Here is a 23324-nt window from a genome sequence, read left to right on the forward strand (position 1 = left end):
CAGTGTAATGTCTGTAAAACCAAGTTTGTTGCATGATAAGATACACAATAACATTTAGAAAGGGTTTTTTCTTCAAACATTTATTGACATGGGATTATATCAAACACATTTTTAAAAAATAACCGTGTTCACAACAAAACAATGCAGACTTTTAGATACATTTTAAACAAAAGATAGCCCAAACATTCCTATTCCAGACCTGAGTTTGTGGTACCATGACAACATTAACAAGATGTGACAATAGGTACAAACTGATACAACTTTTGGAAAAGTTTATGAAGTAGATGAGTAGCAGTGACTTTGCACTTTGTTGCATGTCTTCCTATTTTCATATCAGTGTTATTTTGTAGTCATTCATGTTCAACAAGCATTCACACAAGACAGACTGCATACAGTTATCCATGTATCAGTCCCAGTCGATCCTTAACTAAATATAGTACGATAGTGTGTCTTATCTTATAATATAAAACACAGAATGGAAGCATAATGCTCTTGGTAATACAAAATACAATTTCCTCAGTTTTAACAATACAAAATCTGTGATTACAATCTTGCTGGGATAGAGATTCAGTGCATTTTAAAGTATATCCATGTGTTTCTCTTCATATATCATCATAAAGGCTTACCTGAGTGACAAGAATCAATGGTTGGGCTCAAGTACTGTAGAAACTGAGCAGACTGTAGAACCGTACACCTGTTCCCTTAATGCATCAGTTAAAGTACTAGGAAACAGCTCCCATAATGTCAACTCTTTCCATTATATACAAAACCAATCAATAGCGAAATACCACATCAAATCAGTATGCCACAGCTGTGTTACATGATTTCTAGCTGATTAATTGTCCATTGGCAGCTTATAGATTGCTTTTGTTGCTTAACAACCAACCAATGTGTGCACAACTATGGGGCAAAACAGAGTGTTGGCTTAAATTGTTGACATGTAAACTATATTTAGTCTCCAATGTTTATTGAAAACATAAATACATTTGCACAATGAGCATTTGTCTCTCAAATACATTGTTACAGTTGTTGGTTAGCTAGCCTGTGAAGTTTAGCCATATTTGCAAAGATGTGACATCAGTCAAAACACCTAAAAACAAGACATGGTATCAAGAACAAGAAAACTGAAATGAGCAGCTTCTTGTATTGGTTCTAGCCATCTGGCCATCCAGAATCACAACACACAGACTTCTGCCCCATTGAAACATGTGCATCGTTTTTGTGACGTTGTCAGCTAACCCCCATCCATTGAACAAAGAGTTCTGTTAAACAGTCTGAAACATGTCAGAGCTAAGTTCAAGCCCATTTCCACTATCATACAATTTTAAACATGATTTAAGGAGAAAGACTATACCAGTTTGTTCATAAGCATGACAAACAGCAAGTCTGGAACATGAAGGGAAAGATTATCTTAATTGAACAGGTCATTCTCACTGAAATTAAATGTATACAGTGATGGTTGACACAGTGGTACCGGAGATGTTATGTTAAAACCTCTAAAAAGTCCCTCAGTTGAGCATGTGTGATTGCCACAAGCAACCACATGGTGTGATTGCCACAAGCAACCATATGGTGTGGCAGGAAACCAGAAAAACAAATTATCTAAATAATATAGACAAATGATTATGCACCTTATCAAAATCTCACAAAAATACAATTTCAGTTGCATTCAAAATGTACGAGTGAGGACATCAGTTATCGTTAAAACAGTAGTGGAAGCAACACTATGAATTCTGTTCAAAGCACTAAGACAAAAATCAGTCCATTATCAAAATGTGTAGGAATATGTAGATAAGTACTGTAGTATAAACTCTGTACGTTAGTGTAATTATTTGAGTATTATGACTAACATTTTACAACCATTTAAAACAATGACTGCAACACATTCAAATCTAGAATCTAAAATACAAGCCTTCAAATAAAAAAATATATTTTTAAAGTCAACTTCATATTTGTCATGTCCAGCATCTACCCAAAATCAACATGTGAAAATGGCACATTTATGTTTAGTAAAAAAAATACATTTAAAATTTAAAAGAGAGGAAGATAAGTTTTCCTAATATGCACCATTGGATTTAAACCAAATACGAGTTGGCATTGCATACTCATTGGTAACACTTATATGACTATTTCTTACTACAAAAAAAAACACAATTTTCACATGTTGATGCAGGGGTGGTGCTAGAGATGAATATGAAGTAGAAAAACTGAAATGTTCCTTTAAATTTTAAGTATTCTTTGCAACTTTTAACTAAATGTGAAAATATTTTGTCCACTCATTTTACATAATTAACATATAAAGTGTTGCAAATAATGCAGAGGGGAAAAAATGTACTATAATAGACAAAATGGGGGGGGGGGTCTGATTCAGTGACTACTTTTTAAACAAAAACATTTCAAACGATGGCTTTGAAGACATGCATTCTCAAATAGACTTGTGTAAGGAGCACTCAACTATCATTCAGTTCAACAGGACACAGGAGAAAGCGCATGGGAGGCAGTTGGCAAAATGTTCTAATTGCATTCAACACTAATAATAAATAGTACATTTAAAAACATTCTGAAAAATACTAATTGTTAGCGAGACATACACAATTTAAGAAGTGAAGCAGACAAGTTTGTTTCTTCTTCTGTGCATTCAAAATGACTTAAACAGCCATGTTTAAAGTATCAGGTCCAGTCATTCCATTAAATTGGATTTGAGTTCATATCACAATACAAAAATGAATAACATCAAAAATAGTATTTACATTTTTTTATAAATAAATTCATTTTGTTTTCTTTCACACCTGTTATTGCCCCACAGATGTATTGGATATGATGATGTAACAAGGGAGAAACTTCTGTACATGCATCACTGATAAGTATGTATTGGAAGTACATTTCTTTGCTGTCAAGTTGAAAACCACAACATGATTCCTTCAAACACATAAAGGGACCCAAAGTCACAGTGCAAATGTCTTATGGAAGGATGTGGAGGCGTCTACAGATACTGTCAGTAACTCACCCCTTCATCAGGGATCATTTGGGTAAAGGGGGTAGCGGGGGTGGAGGTTCAGCAGGCAGGGGTGGCGGTCGAGAGCCCCCCCTCGACCCTCCACTGTATCTGTACTCCCCGTACTGAGACCGGTAGTCAAACATGGGAGGCTGAGCAGGTTGGACCCCCTGAGCACTCAGTAAAGAGTTCAGCATCTCAAATGTGTCCTGGTACTCATTTGACTGGCTTCCCCCGCCTGCATTGTGTCCGTTAGTGTCAGTCTTGTCCCCCTTGGAGTGAGAGAAGTTTCCCTGGTGGAGGGAGGGGAGACCCAGGGATGGGAGGATCTCAGCAGTTTGCGCCCCCAGGGAGTGTGCACTGGAGGCAGCTAACAGAGCAGGTAGCTGGTAGGCTGAGTTCCTGGAGGACTTAGAGACTTTGGAGGGGTGGGATCCCTGGGACTCAGTGGAGTGTGTCCTCTTTCGAGAAGCAGAGGAAGAGGAGCTCATTCTAGATGAGTCACTGGGGGTCTTTTTGCTACCACTTCCTCCTGCAGCTCCAGCAGCACTGGCTGAGTGTTTATGTGACGAGGACGAAGAGACGGAAGCACCACTCAAAGACGACGATGAATGATGGTGGTGGTGGTGATGGTGGTGGTGGGAGCGATCTCGATGCTTGCCCTCCCTACTCTTGCCCCCCTCCTCTCCCGAGCCTGCACTGCGTACTTTCTCAGGCACCCGGATTCTCACTTTGATGTCCTGTTCTCCTCCGGCTCCTCTGTTCCCTCCTCCACTGTGCCCCCCTCCTCCCCCAGTCCCCAGAGGGAGGCGCATCTTCAGGGAGCTGCGCTCGCCCCTCTCCTTTTCCAGGGGGATCTTGAGGATGATGGGCGAGGGGCTGCTGAGGTCAGAGGAGGCTAAGCTGGAATGGTGGGAGCTGGACTGCGGCTGATCACGGTGGTACTTCTCCTTCCTCTGATGTTGGCCTATCAGAGCTTGGGCTGCCGAGGCATACTCCCTCTTCACGCTGGCCTCCATGTTCTCCAGCTTCCTCTTCTGAGCAGCCAGGACATCAGCGTGCTTGGCCCGGTACTCACTCAGTGACACCTTGGCTGGGGCGTGCAGCTCGACATGGTTGGGCTGGTCGGAACCACTGCCCAGGGTCGACTTGAGCTCCAGTAGTATGGGAGCCATGGATGAAGAGGAAGGGTTGGAGAGGCTGGCCAGCGTTGTCTCAGAGGACGACATGGAGATCATGCTCATCATACAATCTGTCTGGTCCCCGTCCTCTGGCACCTTAGACTTCCCTCCCTTCACTGTCTGACCTGCCGCCTGGGACAAGGGGCCATTGCGTTAAGGAACAATATAAGGAAATACCTTGAATGAAATGGAGCTATGAGAATTTAAAATCAGTGCAAGTATGTTAAACTACAACTTACTTTCCAGTTGCGAATGCGTTTTAATCGGCTTGGTGTCTTCTCCAAGATCTGTAGGAAGTCGTGAGTGAGCTCTGTGGGTAACAAAGTATTACAAGGGGCTCTGCAATTCACTTCCTTACAATATAACCAACATCTGCAGTACATCTCAAAGCAAAAAAAGCCATGAGTTGTTTATCGCGTTATATCATCATATCCAACAAAATGAAATTCAAACATACCATCCAGCAGCTCAAGGGTGACAGTATTGTCCACATACTCCCACCAGTGCTTGCCGTCTGTGGAGACAGGGATCTCCCAGTTGGACCACTTGCAAGCCAGGTGGATGCAGACGCAGGCCACTATGGGTGGGCTGTACTGCAGGCAGAATGTGGTCAGGTGTAGGCTACACAGCAGGTTGAGTCCCAGATCAACAATCCAAGGGGGGAGGGAGAAGAAACCGATTCAGTTCCAGAATACAATGAAAAAGGACTGTACATCTCATCAATGGGTGGTGATTTCATTCTAATACAGGTCATAAGAACATCTCCTTTTTCAGTTTAGACAATGTTGCATTGCATTTGTATTGAATTGACAAATGTAGAGCTCAAAGTTGAACACAGAGTGAACAGCATACCTGTTGGTAGCCATGAAGTATGAGGTCTGGGCCAAATCCTTACTCGCTGGGACAACAACACGAGAAACAAGAAAATAAAATTAAAACCTGCTGCGTTCAAAATAATGCCATTAAATACATGCAATAAAAATACTCAATACATTTAAATAGGTAAGAACCATTTATGCTATTTGTAAAAGTACTAGGGTTCTCAAACTTCACCAGTAGCCTAGAAAGGGGGTTTGTTGATTCTTACCTCTGACGAGCTGGGTGCACTTGACAACATGAGTATGTGGGTGGTCAATGGTGATTTCAAAAGCTGTAATGAAGGGGGTAGAGTGGAGACAAAAGGTTTCATGAGCAACAGAATTTCTAAGAACACTCTAGAATCTTCTATCCTGATTTATGGGAACCTGAGGGTGTTAAGTCAAAATAGCTTCAGCTCAATAGTTACTGAATTTTCAGTATTCTCACTGTGCATTAAAATAATTCCCTGAAAACCAAAGTCTTATGAAACTACAGTAAATAGTGAATGAATGCACTGCTTTAGATCTTCAGATGACAGGCCCTGTATAAGACAAATGTAAATGAGTGAGTTGAGAATTAGAGGTTTAGCATTAACATTTTCGCCAGTCATTGAGACAAGGGTTATAGGTGGTGAATGGGCATTTTACTGTGCCATCCAAATTCTATCAATACTGTACTAAATTCATTATATCTAATGTGATTAAAACCAACATATCTTCCATCACAACAATTACGTGACTCAAAAGAATGGCTTAAAGTCAAGAGGAAAAGGTCAAAGAAAGTGCTGCGCTGTAAAGTTAATGACGAAAACAGCGGGGAACCGAAAATGCAAGACAGTATTGATAAAGTGAGCATGGAAGACTAGATGTGACCTTCCAATGGAATGGGCTGCTACTCAAAGACTGCTGTAGACAAGAACAAAGAGGTTAATATTATCAGTAGGCAAGCATCACATCTCTCTATTTTGGGATGAAATCAAAGACCCCATTCATTTGTCCATCCCAACTTACCCAGGGTCTGGAGTATAATGCTCTCAAGAATGACCAGGTCTTGGGCTTGTTGCAGGTAAGCCTGAGGTTGAGAGGACAGGCAGGAGACAGGCATTACTCACTAGGAGGCATTCTCTCACCCCTCATGTCTCACTCACACCTCTTGCTTTCCCTTTACGCAGTCTTACCTTCAAGGAGGTACAACTGCCTCAGAACACCCAATTTCTTACTTTGTAATAACAATTTAAGCACTTAAAAGGAGCATGATGGTAAAGGTAAGATTGAGAAAAAGGAAAACCCCAAAGCGCAGGATAGCTTTAAAATTTCTACAGATCAAAGCAGTGAGTATGGATCAGGGGTTGGATCCGGTTAAGGGAACAGAACCGAAAACAATGGCATTTAAGGAACGGAAATAGAACCTGGAATGAAAATGATCCACTGTTCCGGAACAAAACCATTATTTTAAAAGCATGGGAACCAGTTAATAACACTATTTTATGTTCCAGGCACTTTTTTCCTAGTCCCAACAAAACGTCCATGCAACGCCCTCACTGGGTCACTCAAACTTATTCCGGTGTCTGTTTGCAACCTAAAAATCTTTGCCTGTGCCGGTTACCTGCCCTTCCCCCTCTGAAGCATAGGCTACGGTACCGACGTTAGAAGCATTATTCAGAAGATAGGGAGATAGATTTGTAATTGGCGAGAGAAGAATGGATACATGTTTTTCCAATGTTAGTTAAGGATACTATAGGCCTAGTTACCTTGATGGATTGGGAAAGGGGGCAGCATTGGGAAGTTTGGATGAAAAGCATGCCCAGAGTACTGCCTGTTACTCAGGCCCAGAAGCTAGAATATGCATATAATTAGTAGATTTGGATAGAAAACACTAAAGTTTCCAAAACTGTTAAAATAATGTCTGAGTATAACACAACTCATATGGCAAGCGAAAACCTGAGAACAATCCAACCAGGAAGTGGGAATTCTGAGGTTTGTAGTTTTCAAGTGAATGCCTATCAAATATCCAGTGTCTGTGCGGTCAGATTGCACTTCCTAAAGCTTCCAGTAGATGTCAACAGTCTTTAGAAGTTGTTTCAGGCTTCTGTTGTGTAAGGGGAGAGAATAAGACCACTCAAAGCAAGTGGCTCAGCTGAAAGCCATGAGTTGTTTATCACGGACGTTCTTTCCCTTTCCTTTCTAATGAAAACAGTATTGTCTGGTTGAAACATTAATGAATATTTATGATAACACCCCAAGGATTGATTAGAAACATTGTTTGACATGTTTCTACAAACTTTAATGGAACTTTTATGACTTTTCGTCTGGACTTTGTGCATTTGGATTACTGAACTAAATGCGCGGACAAAAATGAGGTATTTCTGTAATTTGATGTGGCTCTCTGCAATTTCACCGGATGTTTGTTTGAGACGACGCATTTCTGAACATAACGCGTCAATTTCAATTGAGGTTTTTGGACATAAAGATGAACCTTATCGAACAAAACAAACATTTGTGTAACATCGAGTCCTGGGAGTGCCACCAGATGAAGATCAAAGGTTAGTGATTAATTTTAACGCTTTCTCACTTTTGTGACACCTCTCCTTGGCTGGAAAATGTCTATGGTTTTTTGTGGCTAGGCACTGTCCTAATAATCATATGGTGTGGTTCGCCGTAAAGTCTTTTTGAAATCGGACACTGTTTGGATTCTTTAAAATGGTGTATAATACTTGTATGTTTGAGGAATGTTAATCAGATTTGTTTGAATTTGGCGCCCTGTAATTTCACTGGCTTTAGGCCAGGTGTTCCGCTGGCGGAACCCCCTTACCAGAAAGGTTAACCTTAGGTATAGGGGCCAGTATTTACACATCCGGATGAAAAGTGTGCACAAAGTAAACTGCCTGCTACTCAGGCCCAGAAGCTAGGATATGCATATTATTAGTAGATTTGGATAGAAAACACTCTGAAGTTTCTAAAACTGTTTGAATAATGTCTGTGAGTATAGCAGAACTGATTTGGCCGGCAAAACCCCAAACACAATCCACCCAGGGAAATGTTTTTTTGAGGTCAATCTGTTTTCCATTAGTTTTCTATGGTAAGCCCTTTTTAATAGGAATCTAGTTGCAGTTCCTATGGCTTCCACTAGATGTCAAGTCTTTAGAAATGGGTTGTTTTTCTTTTGAGAAATTAAGAAGTAGCCCTGTTCTTTCCATGTGTCACTCCAGGTGGACTCTCGTCTTTTGGTGCGCGCTTCACTTTGTTTTCATCCGGTATTGAACAGTTTATTCTGTGTTAAATTGTATAGATTATTTACGTTTTACGATACCTAAATTTGGATTAGGAACGTTGTTTGAAATGTTTGGACCAAGTTTACAGGTAACTTATTAGATACTTGGGCGAGTTGGAACAGGTGTATTTTCTGAATCAAGTGTGCCAAATGAATGGACATTTTTGGGGTATAAAGAAGGAATTTATCAAACAAAATGACAATTTGATGTTTCTGGGACATTTGAGTGCCAACAGAAGAAGATCTTCAAAGGTAAGGCATGAATTATATCGTTATTTCTGAGTTTTGTGTCGCACCTGGCTGGTTGAAATGTCCAAAGCATGGTCTGCTTTTGCCATAAAGCCTTTTTGATATCTGACACTGCGTCTTGGTTAACAAGAAGTTAAGCTTTATTTTGATGTATTATACATGTATGTTTTGTTAATTTTTATTATGAGTATTTCTGTTTTTAAATTTGGAGCGCTGCAATTTCACTGGATGTTGACAAATCAATCCCGTTATCGGGATCTGAGCGGGAAGGGATCACTTAGAAGTTAAGTATTACTCTGTGGACCTAATTCAGATTATGCATAACAAGATGCCCAGCACGTCAAGCCTCCACCACTCCCGCAAAATTTCAGTCGCATTTGCATCATAGGCTACACTTGTCTGTCCATCATGCATGTAAAGAACTAGCTGGTCTGCTCAATCTGCACTGATTGGTGAAGAAATTGAATAAGATAGGTTTTTTAAAATTCATTTCACAGGTTAAAAAAGGAACAGAAAGGTATATAAACCAGCACTTTTGTGGGGTTCAAACCAGTCAGAACTTTATTTTGCTGAGACAAAAAAAAAAAAAGGCAGTTCAGAACAAAATAATTTTGGTTACAACCCCTGGTATGGACAGAACTGTTTACAGATCTCCCCGTCTGAAAGGAAGATGGTGAGTGTGTGGAGAATATCAACACCCTCTTTCACAACCTGTGAAAGAGAATGCATTGGAGCTATGTCTTTGTCACAAAAGATATCAAGACCACTTCAAATGTTATCAAGAACTTTAAAGTCAAGTTGCATTAAATGTTATTGCTCTGTTTCTTGCAAGAACTTGTATCAAATAAAGCAATATCTAAATAATTTTTAAAAATTGTTTCATATAACACCAACAGCCTGCAAGCGGAGAAATCCATGTCAAACAGTTATGATGCAACTACCATCATGCATATTGACACAAAAGTACGTACTTTGGGTCTTTAAAAATACCAAAAAAGATAAGAGAACACTGGATCTACACTCAATCAGTTTGTGGTCAGAGGATCACACTGCAAGTGTCATAGTGAGTTTGAAGTGGAGTGGTCAGACCATGGACACTTACATCACAACGGACGTCTGGTGAAGGATCCTGTGGGTTGAGGCATGCATGGGTGACCTTGATAACATGCTCCAACTTGCGGGGCTGTTCCTCAACCTTTGCAGCCAGGAACAGTGTCGCTGGAGCTATGACCTAGGGGTAAAAAAAAAAATAGTACATTTTGTTCAAAACTGGTGTCTTGTTAGTGCTACACATTATGCATTTCACAACAGATTTAATTAACTTTACAAGACACAATTGTGCAAGGGAGGCTGAGAGTGCAAAAGTACTTACATTTCTGTGGAACCTGGTGAAGGACTGGATCATGTAGAATCGGTGCATATACACAATAGCAGTATTAATTGTTAGCTGGGACCTGATGCATAAGGGTTAAGGATTATAACATATGATATCTCAGTGAGATTTAACGTTATGTAACAGCAGCTACCAACTTATTTTCAACAAAACTAGCTAGTTGTGGGTGTAGCTAAGTGATCTACTGTAACTACACTCCTAATGTTGACTGGTGGTACATAGTAGGACATAACTGGCTAGCTAGAACAACATACTAGCTGGCTAGAACAGCATTCTCAACCTGGTCTCAGAGTTTGTATGTAAATCCGAGGCAATCCATTTAGCATGTTACATTTGGTATGGTTGGGGTGGATGGGTGAGGTAAAAACGCAAATGTCTAGCAACCCAAAGGTTGCGAGTTCGAATCGCATCACGGACAACGTCAGCATTTTAGCTAATTAGCAACTTTAACTACTTTTTATGTTCGGTTAAAGGGCTATGGGAAGGGTTAGCTAACTCCTAAACGTAAACCTAACATTAGTGAGCTAGCTAATGTAAGCCACATAGCAAAACGTGCAATATGTTACGAATTCTAGCTAAGAATTGTATTTAGTAACATATACAAAATGGATGATGCACATTAACAAATTAATACATACCATACGAAATGTAACATATCATACTAAATTATGCTTATTGGCTTTAGTAACAGAATAATACATGCTGAGACCAGTTTGGCATTCTGGGTCAAAGTTTGTTGTAGTTAAGGAAGTAATTAATAAGTGGCCACGAAGAAGCCAATGACATGGTATTAGAAATAAGAAACTAACAAGCTTTAATACACAGAGGAATTTCTATCACATTGCAGCATTGGACCTCTCACCAATACCATTTATATTATGTCGTAAACGCCAGTTAACGTTCGCTTGCCCCAGGATGTTTTTAGCCTACTCGCTAGCTAGCTAGCTAGCCACTCATAATAGCAGATAAAGACTGCCAGCTTAGCTCCCATAACAGCGCCACATATCTTTGATATCACCCTAACACTATGGCCAACAAAACCAATGCTTTTATCAAAATATAAGAACGTGTTTAATACACCTGAACCCCGTTTATAATAAATAACTGTCAAATGGCCCCGGCTCGGCTTTTGTTCTCCACAGGAAGCCTAGGCCGCAGAGGCCTACACTAAACGTTAGCTAACTGTCTAGGCTAACTATCTAGTTGTGCTAATAGAACCCAATTCCCTGGCACTCGCGAGTCACATCAGTAAGTCTGAGCTGCTTGTTACAAATAGCTATTAACTACGCCAGTCTGTACACACCACAGATGAATAAATAGGCTAACATGAATACAGTATCCATATAAGATAGCAACTAGCCATGCCGCCAAACCGGCATCAATCTCTATAGCTAGCCGTTAGCAGGCACAAATCGTCCCCGGTTCGACAAAAGATACACATTGAGTCGCTGTCCCATGTCCTGTAGAAGGTTCGCGGCTTGCTGTCTGTAGGATAATTCCTTGTCTGGATCAAGCCCCACACGACGAGATGGGCTATTCTCGATCTGTTCTCGGGTGAAGTACCATTTGTTGTTTGTTCCAGAAGGAGAAGGGAACGAAGCCGCCATTCTGAGAAGGACAATTTTTTTAGACTCGTGGTACGTCACAGGAACTGACGTTAATGGTGTGGATGGCATAAATATGCCATGTGTCCCTAAACATAATTTCTAAACATCTGTGGCAAATAAACGAAACCTCTCTGGTATCCATGGCCTGACAGAAAAGTAAGTGCGAAGGGCCTACAATCAGCAGACAAGGGTGAGTTAATCTATAACATATTCCTGGTTTGGACAAGGGATGCAGAATATCGCCTCGTCTGGGGACTGTTTTGAATTATTGCAGGTGTGGTGTAGTCTGGTCGCTTTTACAGACGCGGAATAATCACCCTTCGGTAGTGGATAATTCAGCCTACCAATTGAGGAGGAGCTGTGAACGTCAGACGACCATGTCCCCTATGAAGAACTCCGGGGCTGTGTGAGAATGTAGATGAACTTCAAAGGTACTCTCGCAGGTGGAATCTGAAAATCCAAGGTGTACAAGAGGTAGAGGGAGAGGATATTAGAGAAGTAGTCATTAATATCCTGGGAAAAGTGGCACCATGCATCAACGACAGGCTAAGAGACGTGATTGATGTGGTACATCGATTTGGGAAACGAAGATCTGATGGACCCCCTCGCAATATCATATTGCGCTTAACTATGCGCCATTACAGGGACATCATATGGAAAATGGCCAAGGGGAACAAGTTTCTGGACGAGAAGAAACTCCGCATCAAAGAAGCTCTGATACCGCAGGATCAGGCTGCCAGAGAGAAACTGTGGCCGTTTATACAGAAGGCGCGACAAGAGGGAAAGAAGGCGGGGTTCAAGGGCCCACACGCGTTTATCGAAGGACGAATGATTACTGGGTAACTGTTGACATTAACCAAATTGGAACTGTGAGTACTACCATGAGTACAGTAAATGTACTGCCAAATATACATGTACCGTTCGAACTACAACTGATGAACACTTGCCAAAGAAAAGGAAGTTAATAGATTTGTTATTCTGTTGACCACAGCTACCTCATCAGAGCGTAGTTTTCCGTGGAGTAATCCTCTCAAGATTCACTGTTTGTTTTATTGTTCACATTAATACTTGTTATCTAATTTGTGTTCTTTCTTTTTTAATGCAGGAGTTCGTTTTCAATTCACTCAATATCGTTAGTCTGAATGCTAGGGGTTTGAGAAATCCTACAAAAAGGAAAGCTTCATTTTTATACTGTAAACGCAGTAATGCAGATTTTGTTATTCTTCAGGAAACTCATTAGGGTGAAAGTTATTTGAAATTTTGGAAAGCACAATGGGGAGATATGGCCTATTTCAGTTATGGATCAAATCAGTCTGCTGGTGTTTTGACACTTATTCACATGTTTAAAGGTGACATTCTAGAATCCACATCTTCACAAGATGGCAGATGGGTCATAGTAACTGTTAAACTTAACAATGCTATTTTCATCATCTGTAATGTATACGGACATAACTCACATGCTCCTAATAAGACCCTTTTTACCCAATTTACCAGGAAAGTACAGGATTTAAACAACAAATACTTGGAGGCTTTTCTAATTATTTCAGGGGATTTTAATGAAACACCTGATGCATCTCCTGATCGTTTTCCTCCTAGAACGAGTCAAAACCCTCAAAATAGTAACATTATCATTACATTATGTAAGGATCTCTGTGTTGAGGATGCCTGGCGTTATTTCAATCCGGATGCTAAGGGTTATGCCTGGACCAACACAACTATGTCACGTAAATCTAGAATAGATTTATTCCCAATTTCCCCTTTTTTGTTACAATTTGTTATAGATGTAGATCATCTGTTGGCTCCCTTTTCTGATCATCACTTGATTTCCCTAAATTTACAAGCTACTAAAACATCAAAAGGTACTTGAGGATATTGGAAGTTAAACAATACACTTCTTAAAGATACTGATCTCATTGAAAACATCAAATCATTAGCTAAAGATATTTTTGCTAGAAAAGACTTGGGTCATGGAAGTAGATGGGAATATTTCAAATATAAAGTCAAGAGTGGTAGCCATTAAACGCGCCAAAGAGCTGATGCAATTAAAGAACCATAGAGAAAAAGGAGATGATGAGCAAGCTTGACAGTTTTCTAAAGAAAGATAATCTATCTGAAGAAGAGGAGTCTGTGTTCAGGTCTTTACAACTAGAATTAAACAGACTTACACGGATCTGGCAAAGGGTGCCTTTGTAAGGTCAAGAGCAAAATGGATTGAAGAGGGGGAAACAAACACTAGTTACTTTTTTGCACTTGATAAGAGAAACTACAAAAGAAAATCATTTGTCAATTCCTTTTATGAAAACCTTTACAGCTCTCAATTTCAGGAAGATGGTTGTGAAAGTTACATTTGCCACATTCAGAATTGTGTCCCTGTAATTGAGGATGCTCAGTTTGCGATTCACCTGTGTCAATTGGAGAAATTAGAGAGGCTCTGAATTCAATGAAAAAATGAAAATCACCTGGCCCTGATGGCCTGTCAGTTGAATTCTATAGACAGTTTTGGGAGTTAGGAGAAGACCCGATTTTCAATATGTTTCAAGATTGCATTAAAAATGGGGAAATGGTCTCCACTATGAAACAGGGCCTTATTTCATTGATTCCGAAGCCTGATAAAGACCCTTCTCTCATTGACAATTGGAGACCAATTACTTTATTAAATGTTGATGACAAATTGATTGCTCTGGTTTATGCCAAAAGATTAAAGAAAGGAATAGATACCATTATAAATGAGACTCAAACAGGATTTATGAAGGGTCGTCACATAAACTCTAATATTTGTTTAGTCTTGGACCTTATAGATTATTCAGATGCATTTGACTCAGATGTGGTTGTTCTATTTCTGGACTTCTGTAAAGCCTTTGACACATTTGAACATGCATTTCTCTTTAGGTCTCTTAAACTTTTTGGATTTGGTGAATATTTTATTAAAGTAATTTGCATGTTTTACAAAGATATAAATAGTTCTGTGCTACTAAACCTTAATATTTCCAAAATATTTAGTATCAACAGAAGTGTACGACAGGGATGCCCAATTTTGCCATTTTTATTCATTTTGGTTGTGGAACTTCTATCTCTAGATATTCTGAATGATGCAAATTTGTATGGCTTAACCATTTTTAACAAATAAATCAAAATTTCCCAACTGGCTGATGATGCTACTCTTTTCTTAAGAGACAAAGACCAGGTCGCACATGCCTTAATGCTATAACTGCATTTTCTATTGCATCAGGATTAATGCTGAATATTTCTAAATGTGAAATCTTATGTTTATTTGACTCTGATGATAAAGAAATAGAAAATATTCCTGTAAAGGACTGTGTTAAATATTTAGGAATACATCTGTCAAAAAACCACTTAGTCAGACAACATTTCAATTTCTCTCCTAAAATTAAGAGAACTAAAAATATATTTAATAATTGGCTACAAAGAGATCTTTCTATACTTGGGAGAGTACTTCTGTCCAAGGCAGAGGGACTATCTCGTTTTGTGTACCTCTCATTATTGTTATGTGTAAATCCAGCTACTTGTAAAGAGATCAATAAGACCTTTCTTGACTTCATTTGGAAAAATAAGTCTCACAAACTAAAAAAATATGTCCTTTCTAACAGAAGAGCTGAAGGCGGTCTAGAAATGTTGGATTTTGTTGCCATAAATAACACTTTCAAGATATACTGGTTGAAAAAATGTTTGCTCGATACTGATTCAATATGGTATTTCATTCCAAATAATGTGTTTAATAAATTGGGAGGTCTTCAGTTTTTACTGAAATGTAATTATTTTCCTGAAAGATTACCAGCTAAATTGGCTAGGTTCCACCAACAAGCTTTACTGGCATGGAAAATATGTTTCCTGCACAATTGTTCCCCTCATAAAGCTCTTTTGTGGAATAATTCAGACATAACTGTAAGGAATAAGTCATTGTTCTACCCCAGCTGGCATGAGAAGAATATTGACTTTGTTCTTGATATTTTCGACAACAAGGGTAATATTCTCACATATGAACAATTGATAACATTGAAAGAGTTTCCAATACCTTTCAGAGAGTTTGTGATCAAAGCCATTCCCAGTGGTCTAACAACACTTATGAAGTCATCTTAATTTGGGGAATGATCAAGGTTTATCCAGAACTCAGATTGGAATGCGTGGGCTTACTTGAGAAATCTTGTTGTAATAAATAAAGACATTCTTCATTCACAAAACCAACTTACACAGAGAGAAACGATTTTCTGGAACATGCTTATTCCTGACATCGTCTGGAAAAATGTATGGTTAAGGCCTTAATACTGTATACCAAACAAAGTTAAGGAAGTGCACTTCAACATTTTACAAGATATCCATTTAATTCTATGATTTCCAAATTTGTGGCTATTGATGATATCTGCATTTTCTGTGAAAAGGGTGAGAATCTGTCTCACTTGTTCTTTGAATGTAAATGTGTGTCAGAGTTTTGGGAAAACCTTGCAAAGTACTTTTTTACCATTATGAACACTGCCTATAATTTTAACAATATGTTACCATTGCAATGATATCAAAACCACTGAAATTAATTTTTTATTCTTGTCGCTAAATACTTTATACACAAACCAATTCCAAAATTCTATACCAACATTACCAATTTTTGTGATTGAATTCTTATTAAAACTAACCATAGTGAGTAACAAGAATAACATCTTCATGAATCATAAGAATATTTTCAGAGTGAATATAATTGCACTTAAATTGTTTTTTTTTTGTATGTTTGAGCATTGTTAATACCTGTGTTTGGTTTGCTAGACATGTTTGATGTAGCAATGTAAGTTGATTTTTGTATTATGAATAAAATAACTGTATAATAAAAAATAAATTATACCCATCTGAAGGTGTGGAAGACATCGCCCAATAAATCCCAAATATTTCTCATTTTAAAAGCGACCGAGATTCTTATAAATTGCTATATAAAATAAATCCATTAATGTTCTTATTACTACTTAGCAGAATGACCCAACAAACCAACCAACCCGGTCTCAGGACATTTCATATTATCCTGTTTTTAAATCCGAGTCACTTGGTATGTATTGATTTGTGGATGTCCATCACCAATTTCATAGTACAAATTTTATCTAGGTGGCTAGTATTAGATGACTGTTAGCTCGGTTAAGGGTTAAATTTAGGAGTTAAATTAGAGTTGGACGATTAGCTAAAAATGGTTAGGGGAAGGGTTAGCGAGCAAGCTAAGTATTTGCAAAGTAACTAAAAAAGTAGTTAAAGTTGCTAAAATGCTAATGTTGTCTGAGATGTGACCTCTCAACCTTTAGGATGCTAGACGTTTGCGTTATACTCCCACCCCACCAACTTTATTTTTGTTGGGGGGGGGTCCCTGATTTACATTTACTATGTTGGGTCTAGTCAACGAGACAAGGCTGCACAAACTCTTCCCTTTACTTGTCTGGCTTCCTATATTGATACGGATTAGTGAGATAGGTCCTGACTTGTCAGCTCACAGGTCTGGCAATGTAAGCACATGGTCCAGCATGCTGTTTCAGGCCGCTATCTTGGGGGACCCAATGAGGCAGGTGCCCTGCTACCAGGCCGTGTACTCCACTTGGTACAACTAGATGATAATCAAGTAGCAAACCCATAGAAAGAATCACAGAAAATAATTGAAAACGACTTTAATGACTAAATGTAATGCAACTGATAATTGACAAGCTATATACAGTACATTTCAGTTCTGTTTGCAACAAAATAAAAAAACATAAAACATCTGTAAATACCACAATTTACACAGTCACATTTCCAAATCTTTCAGAACGCTTCCGTTTCTTTGCCTGTGGGAAAAAAATTAAACCATAAAAAAAAAATCTTTACGGTATTAAGTATCAAAGAAATTGTATAATACCTGTATTGATTCAATACAGAATGTGAAAACATACCTCAACGTCAGGTGTAACAGCAGCGAGTATCCCAAATCTTTCTTTCCGCTTCTTCAGCTTTTCATCTTCCTCAACCTGTAACACACAAGCATTTTGCTACACCCACAATAACATCTGCTAAATGTGTATGACCAATAAAATGTGATTTGACATTGTATTAAATATGTAACTTGGAGGTGACTTAATCAGAAATGCTTTAGTGTAATAATCACAAGGTTTCGATTGAGCATTTCTTTCAGGATGCCCTGTAGTCTAACACACCATACAGTTCATTAGGTACACCACCCCATTCACAAAAATGGATCACCCTTAAAGACAGTGCGTTACGTGGCTGTGGATTGTTATATAAAGCAGGCAGAGGCATTCAGTTACTGCTCGATAGAAAGTTAAACTTGTCAAAAGGAGTGACCTAAGCAACTTTGAATGTGATATAATCTATGGTGCCAGGTGCACCGGATCCAGTATCTCAAAAACTTCCGTACTCCTGGGCTTTTCATGCATGACGGTGTCTAGGGATTACCAAGAATGGTGCAGCAAACAAAAAAACATCTGGTCAGGGGCACTCCTGTGGGTGAAAACAACATGTTGAGGAGGTCAAAGGAGAATGGCAAGAATCGTGCAAGCTAACAGGCAGGCCACAAGCAGGCAAATAACAGCATCTCGGAACACAAAACTCATCAATCCTTGTCACAGATGGGCTATTGCAGCAGACGATCACACCGGGATCCATTCCCATCAGCTAAAAACAAGAAGTGACTCCAGTGGGCACGCGATCGAACACTGGACAATTTGAGGAGTGGAAAAACATTGCATGGAACATGACAGTGAATTCAGTTTACTTGAGTGGCCTGCACAGTCCCCAACCCAGTAGAGCATCTTTGGGATGAGATGGAACAGGCTGTCCGCAGCATGAATGTACCACCATCCAATCTGCAACAACTGTGTGATGCTATCGCATTAGCATGGACTAACATTCCTGTGGAATGTTTCCAACACCTTTTAGAAAGTCCTGAAGAAATCTGTCTGTTCTGGAGGTAAAGAGGGGTCCAAGGCAGTACTAGATAGGTGTACCTAATAAGCTGTCCAGGGAGGATAGAAGCTGCCCTACCCCTAGGCGCTCACCTTCTTGGAAACTGAAGAAACGTTCCCGCCAAATCGCTCTGCTCGCTTTTTTAGCTGTTCAACACTGACCGCCTACACAGAACAGAGATGTTTGATTAAATATTCTGGGTCACTTATGGTTACATTATTTAAATGAGGGGAGGTCACTGTTTCTCATATTTGGATTACTCACAGTGGATTTATTTACAGTAACACCTTTGATAGAGAGAAACACAAATTAAAACCAGAGTGCAAATGAGAAAACATTATCATTACTTGTGATGAGGTTGTTCAACACTTGTTTATAAACTGACTGCAGGTTATGGTTCTTGAATTTTTTTATATTAAAACCACACATGAACTGTGAAAATGACTGAAAGATTCACACTGACCTGGGGTGGAAGTTGGAGGTGCAGCAGCGGGCAAACCAAACCTGAACACAATGCATATTTAATCAAATCCAAGTTTGTCACATGCGCCAAATACAACAGGTATTTTTCACCTTAGAGTGAAATGCTTACTTACAGGCTCTAACCAATAGTGCAAAAAGGTATTAGGTGATCAATAGATAAGTAAAGAAATAAAACAGTAAAAAGACAGGCTATAAAAGTATCAGGGCTACATACACAGGTTAGTCAGGCTGATTGAGATAGTATGTACATTTTTTTAATCTGTTATTTTACCAGGTAAATTGACTGAGAACATATTCTCATTTGCAGCAACGACCTGGGGAATAGTTACAGGGGAGAGGGGGATGAATGAGCCAATTGTAAACTGGGGATTATTAGGTGACCGTGATGGTTTGAGGGCCAGATTAGGAATTTAGCCAGGACACCGGGGTTAACACCCCTACTCTTACAATAAGTGCCATGAGATCTTTAATGACCTCAGAGTCAGGACACCCGTTTAACGTCCCTTCCGACATATGGTTAAAGTGACTGCATATGTATGATGAACAGAGAGTAGCAGTAGTGTAAAAGGGGTTGGCGGGTGGTGGGACACAATGCAGATAGCCCGGTTAGCCAATGTGCGGGAGCACTGGTTGGTCGGCCCAATTGAGGTAGTATGTACATGAATGTATAGTTAAAGTGGCTATGCATATATGAGAGCAGAGTAAAAGGGGGGTTGGGGGGAGGCACACAATGCAAATTGTCAATATAGGTTAATAGATATGCCCAATCAATAGTGTGGGGAATATTTGTGGGATACTGACCGGGCAGCGCGTATGGCCTTTTTGCCATCAGCTGACGCAGGGACATTGAAGCGTTCTGCTCTTTTCTGTACCCTCTGAAAACAGGATTTAAAAAAATAATTATAAGGTTAGCACACCACCATTGCATTGACGACTTGTCATGACTGGTGAGAGTGCAGCAAGCATCATATTACCTCATCCACAGACGCTGGGGGTGTGATTTTTACCACTTTCTTTTCAGCCGTCCTGAAACGCATTAAGATCACATGACTAACATATTTCAATAGGGACATCAGATCATCAGGAAAATGGAGGGAAAATGTCACTCTTCAATGTGTGTTCACATAAAAGGAAAAACTTACTCCTCAGACACTATGGGTTTCTTGTCATTATCCTCAGTGATGGCATCCTCTTTCGTGAGGTCCTACATGTTCAAATGCATAAAGCATCATCAAGAAATGCACCTATGATTTTACATTTATTTTCCAAGCAGATATTTCACCAAAGCAATTGCAGCATGTACAAAGTGACTTTATACTGTATGATCAAAATCATACTGGACATGGTGGAACCCATCTAATCCATACATGAAGTGCCATTGCTGCTATAGTGGTTTAAAACCAGGCTTACCTCTGGCTCTTCTCCCAGAACATCATCTTCATTTAGGCCCATGTCATCCTCTGTTTAGGATGAAAATCAGGCTTATGATTCACCTTATTTCATAGACTGGGTAGACTTTTCACCATATTGCTCACACATTTGAAATATAAAAGGGTGTCAAGGGGTAGGGGCTAGTAGGAGTTGATTTGGAATTCAGCAAGTTACACTTTCATAGGCCAATTCAAATCCTCAAGTTTGCAGATGACAACAGCCTGATTACCAAAAATGACGAGACATGCTACAGGAAGGAGGGGAGGGCCTTGGCGGAGTAGTGCTAGGAAAATAACCTCAACAAAACGAAGGAGCTGATCGTGGCTTCAGGAGAGAGCAGAGGAAGCACGCACCCATCCACATTGATGGGGCCGCAGTGGAGAAGGTGAAAAGCTTAAAGTTCCTCAACATACACGTCAATGACAATCTGAAATGGCCCACCCACACAGATGGTGTGGTGAACAAGGCGCAACAGGAAGTTGAAGAAATTTGGCCCCTAAGACCCTCACATTTTTACCGATGCACCATTGAGAGCATCTTGTCAGACTGTAGCATTGCCTGGTACGGCACCATCCACAACAGCAGGGCTATCCAGAGGGTGGTGCGGTCAGCCCAACATATCACACTGCCTGCCCTTCAGGATATATACAGCACCCAGTGTGACAGGAAGGTCAAGAACATAATCAATGACCTCAGCCAAATGAGCCACGGACTGTTCACCCTGCTATCATCCAGAAGGTTAGTACAGGTGCATCCAAACTGGAACCAAGAGACAGAAAAACAGCTTCTATCTCAAGACAATCAGACTTAAATAGCCATCACTAGCTGGCCTCCACCCAGTATCCTTCCCTGAACTTAGTCACTAGCTGGCTATCACCCAGTTACTCATCCCTGCATCTTGGAGACTGATGTCCCATGTACATAGACATGGAACACTGGTCAGTTTAATAAATGTTTAATACCGTTTTCCCCATTTCATATGTATATCCTGTATTCTAGTCAGGGCCATGCTATTCAACTATTGCTGTACATATACTATTCTATTCACGTATTCTTCAGATATAGTACATATTATATCCACACTGTCCATAATGTCTATACATCCCATCACAAACACACTCAACCTGGCTCATCCTAATATTTCTATATTTCTTAATTCCACTTGTATACTTTTAGATATTACTGCACTGTTGGAGCTACGAACACAAGCATTCCGCTATATGCGCAATAACATCTGCTAAATATGTGTATGCAACCGATAAAATTTTATTTGATCGACATCGGCTGATTTGATATAAGCTGATGTAAAAAGGGCTGATTAAACACATTTGATTGATTGGAAACAGCACCAGGCGTTATTAGAGTATGGGAACCTGACCCCATGTGTATTTAGTCCATCCATTATTGCATGCTCACCATGTTCCTCCAGATAAGCCTGTAGTCGTGTGATCAGTTCCACTTTGTTGCCCTTCACATCCAGACCCCTGGTCTCACACTCATGCTTCAGTTCAGCAAGCTGTGGGAGGTCAGGCATGAGTGTAGATTACTGGTTAGATTACATTTGAGATTTCCCACTAAATGGCATTTTTTTGCAATTCAAATGTTACTGCCCAACAGCGAAGTTTGGCCTAACATTCTCAAGCACATTCTGTAAAATTTCATTCATTCACTTGTAGTCGCGCATGCGCCGATGTCAGTTGCCAACTTCACAGCAGTAGCAGAGCTAACTTTGGCCCTCGTTGAATAACAAAGCCAACCCAACCCAATACACGCGTGGATATCTTAAACATCAAAATGCCTTGTTAGCTAGCTACACCGTGCAGCAAGCATGGACTATTTCCGTGCTGTCCGCTAGCATCTGCTAGCTCGCTACCTACGACTCTTTGTGTCCGAAGATCCCCAGCGTGCTAGATGTGTCCGAAGATCCCCAGCGTGCTAGATGATTTACAATGTAAAGATAACTAACAACATACAATACTTGATTTCCCCAAAATATAATACCAGTATTAGACGTTTCACACTAAGCTAAAACGGGTTAACAACCTTTAGTTTCTGGAGCTCCACAACTTCAGCCATCTTGCTTTGTTGTAGTGGTAGGTCATTCGCGAACGAACGACTCTTTTTGAACGGCTCTTTTTGGGGACCGTCGGGAACCGAATTGCAACTGTGAAAGAGCCGTTACTTTGGCGTCCTGATTTGCATAGCCTACTGTTATTGCTTTTTGAGCCCCAGACATCGATTATCTGCTGACAAATTATAAAAATATTCACTGAAGATGGTAATTGCTCAGTGCAGGAACAATCTAGTGAGGAGCCTCAGTCTGGTTCGCGCTCATTTTTTCAGTGCGTTACATTTTTTTCTCAATTTGTTTTTGCAGACCATCTAATAATCTGGTCAGGTAAAAATGTATTTGAACTCAAATTTCACGATCTGGTAGGCAACCTTTTTAGGATTTAAATTATATATTGACAATTTCATCATGGTTTTAGGTCCATTCCTAAGAACTACTAAACGAAAAGCCCGAATGAACGGCTCCTGAGGGGAATGTAGACCAATGATACCAGTCGAAAAGACTCGGAATGCCTGTTACTACTTGGTTGAGTAGATGCGGAATCTGTTTCATCCATCAGAAATCGACCCGTTTGCTTCTTCAGTAAAATCCCAACCACTTTGAGTTGGTACATTGCTATCATAAATCTTTTTTGTTTGTTTTTGTGTGTAAATTCGGTGTAATTTTAGTAATTTGCTTTGACACAATGAAATGTATAGCCCAGTTTTTCATGTAAAATATCTTTAGTGATAGGCCTAAGTCGTTCATTATATACATCGATCCATACTTTTTTTTATCCAACAGATTTAGAAGGGAACAATTAAACAATTTGACTCCAATACATTTTTATTTATTTATTGTATCT

At 39.7% G+C, this 23324-nt stretch overlaps 2 protein-coding genes across 4 annotated transcripts; both read right to left on the minus strand.

The window, feature by feature from the left end:
* Positions 1-59: 59 nt before the first annotated feature.
* LOC135504051 (cyclin-T1-like) lies at positions 60-11584 on the minus strand. Of its 3 annotated transcripts, none has more exons than XM_064922310.1 (9): positions 11384-11584; positions 9926-10007; positions 9656-9784; positions 6045-6105; positions 5264-5326; positions 5029-5074; positions 4634-4797; positions 4416-4486; positions 60-4308 (listed from the first exon to the last, which is right to left on the minus strand). In XM_064922310.1, the coding sequence occupies exons 1-9, from the start codon at positions 11551-11553 to the stop codon at positions 3022-3024; spliced, it is 2073 nt and encodes a 690-aa protein (XP_064778382.1). In that variant the 5' UTR covers positions 11554-11584; the 3' UTR covers positions 60-3021. The 3 variants fall into 3 exon arrangements, with proteins under 3 accessions (XP_064778382.1, XP_064778381.1, XP_064778383.1); XM_064922309.1 differs by having other exon boundaries at positions 5029-5083; XM_064922311.1 differs by lacking the exons at positions 9926-10007; positions 11384-11584 and having other exon boundaries at positions 5029-5083; positions 6045-9264; positions 9656-9743.
* Positions 11585-17189: 5605 nt separating this feature from the next.
* LOC135504088 (SAP domain-containing ribonucleoprotein-like) lies at positions 17190-22561 on the minus strand. Its single transcript, XM_064922369.1, has 11 exons — positions 22453-22561; positions 21826-21925; positions 20389-20438; positions 20121-20182; positions 19953-20004; positions 19780-19853; positions 18959-18999; positions 18760-18782; positions 18588-18659; positions 17466-17540; positions 17190-17360 (listed from the first exon to the last, which is right to left on the minus strand). Exons 1-11 carry the CDS (start codon positions 22483-22485, stop codon positions 17313-17315), a joined length of 630 nt encoding a protein of 209 aa, XP_064778441.1. The 5' UTR covers positions 22486-22561; the 3' UTR covers positions 17190-17312.
* Positions 22562-23324: the final 763 nt, after the last annotated feature.

This window comes from Oncorhynchus masou, chromosome 18, assembly GCF_036934945.1.
Source record: "Oncorhynchus masou masou isolate Uvic2021 chromosome 18, UVic_Omas_1.1, whole genome shotgun sequence".
NCBI classification, from domain to species: domain Eukaryota; kingdom Metazoa; phylum Chordata; class Actinopteri; order Salmoniformes; family Salmonidae; genus Oncorhynchus; species Oncorhynchus masou.

Excerpts from the sequence above, each read along its gene's own strand:
- LOC135504051 (XM_064922309.1), bottom strand. The coding sequence starts at position 11,553 with ATGGCGGCTTCGTTCCCTTCTCCTTCTGGAACAAACAACAAATGGTAC. Across the intron at positions 10,008-11,383 it reads ATGGGACAGCGACTCAATGT|GTCCCAGCTAACAATTAATA; the intron begins GTATCTTTTGTC and ends CTTATGCATCAG. Across the intron at positions 9,785-9,925 it reads TCACCAGGTTCCACAGAAAT|GTCATAGCTCCAGCGACACT; the intron begins GTAAGTACTTTT and ends TTTTACCCCTAG.
- LOC135504088 (XM_064922369.1), bottom strand. The coding sequence starts at position 22,485 with ATGGCTGAAGTTGTGGAGCTCCAGAAACTAAAG. Across the intron at positions 19,854-19,952 it reads CCCCAGCGTCTGTGGATGAG|AGGGTACAGAAAAGAGCAGA; the intron begins GTAATATGATGC and ends TCCTGTTTTCAG. Across the intron at positions 17,541-18,587 it reads TTTCTTCAGTTTCCAAGAAG|GTTGAGGAAGATGAAAAGCT; the intron begins GTGAGCGCCTAG and ends TGTGTGTTACAG.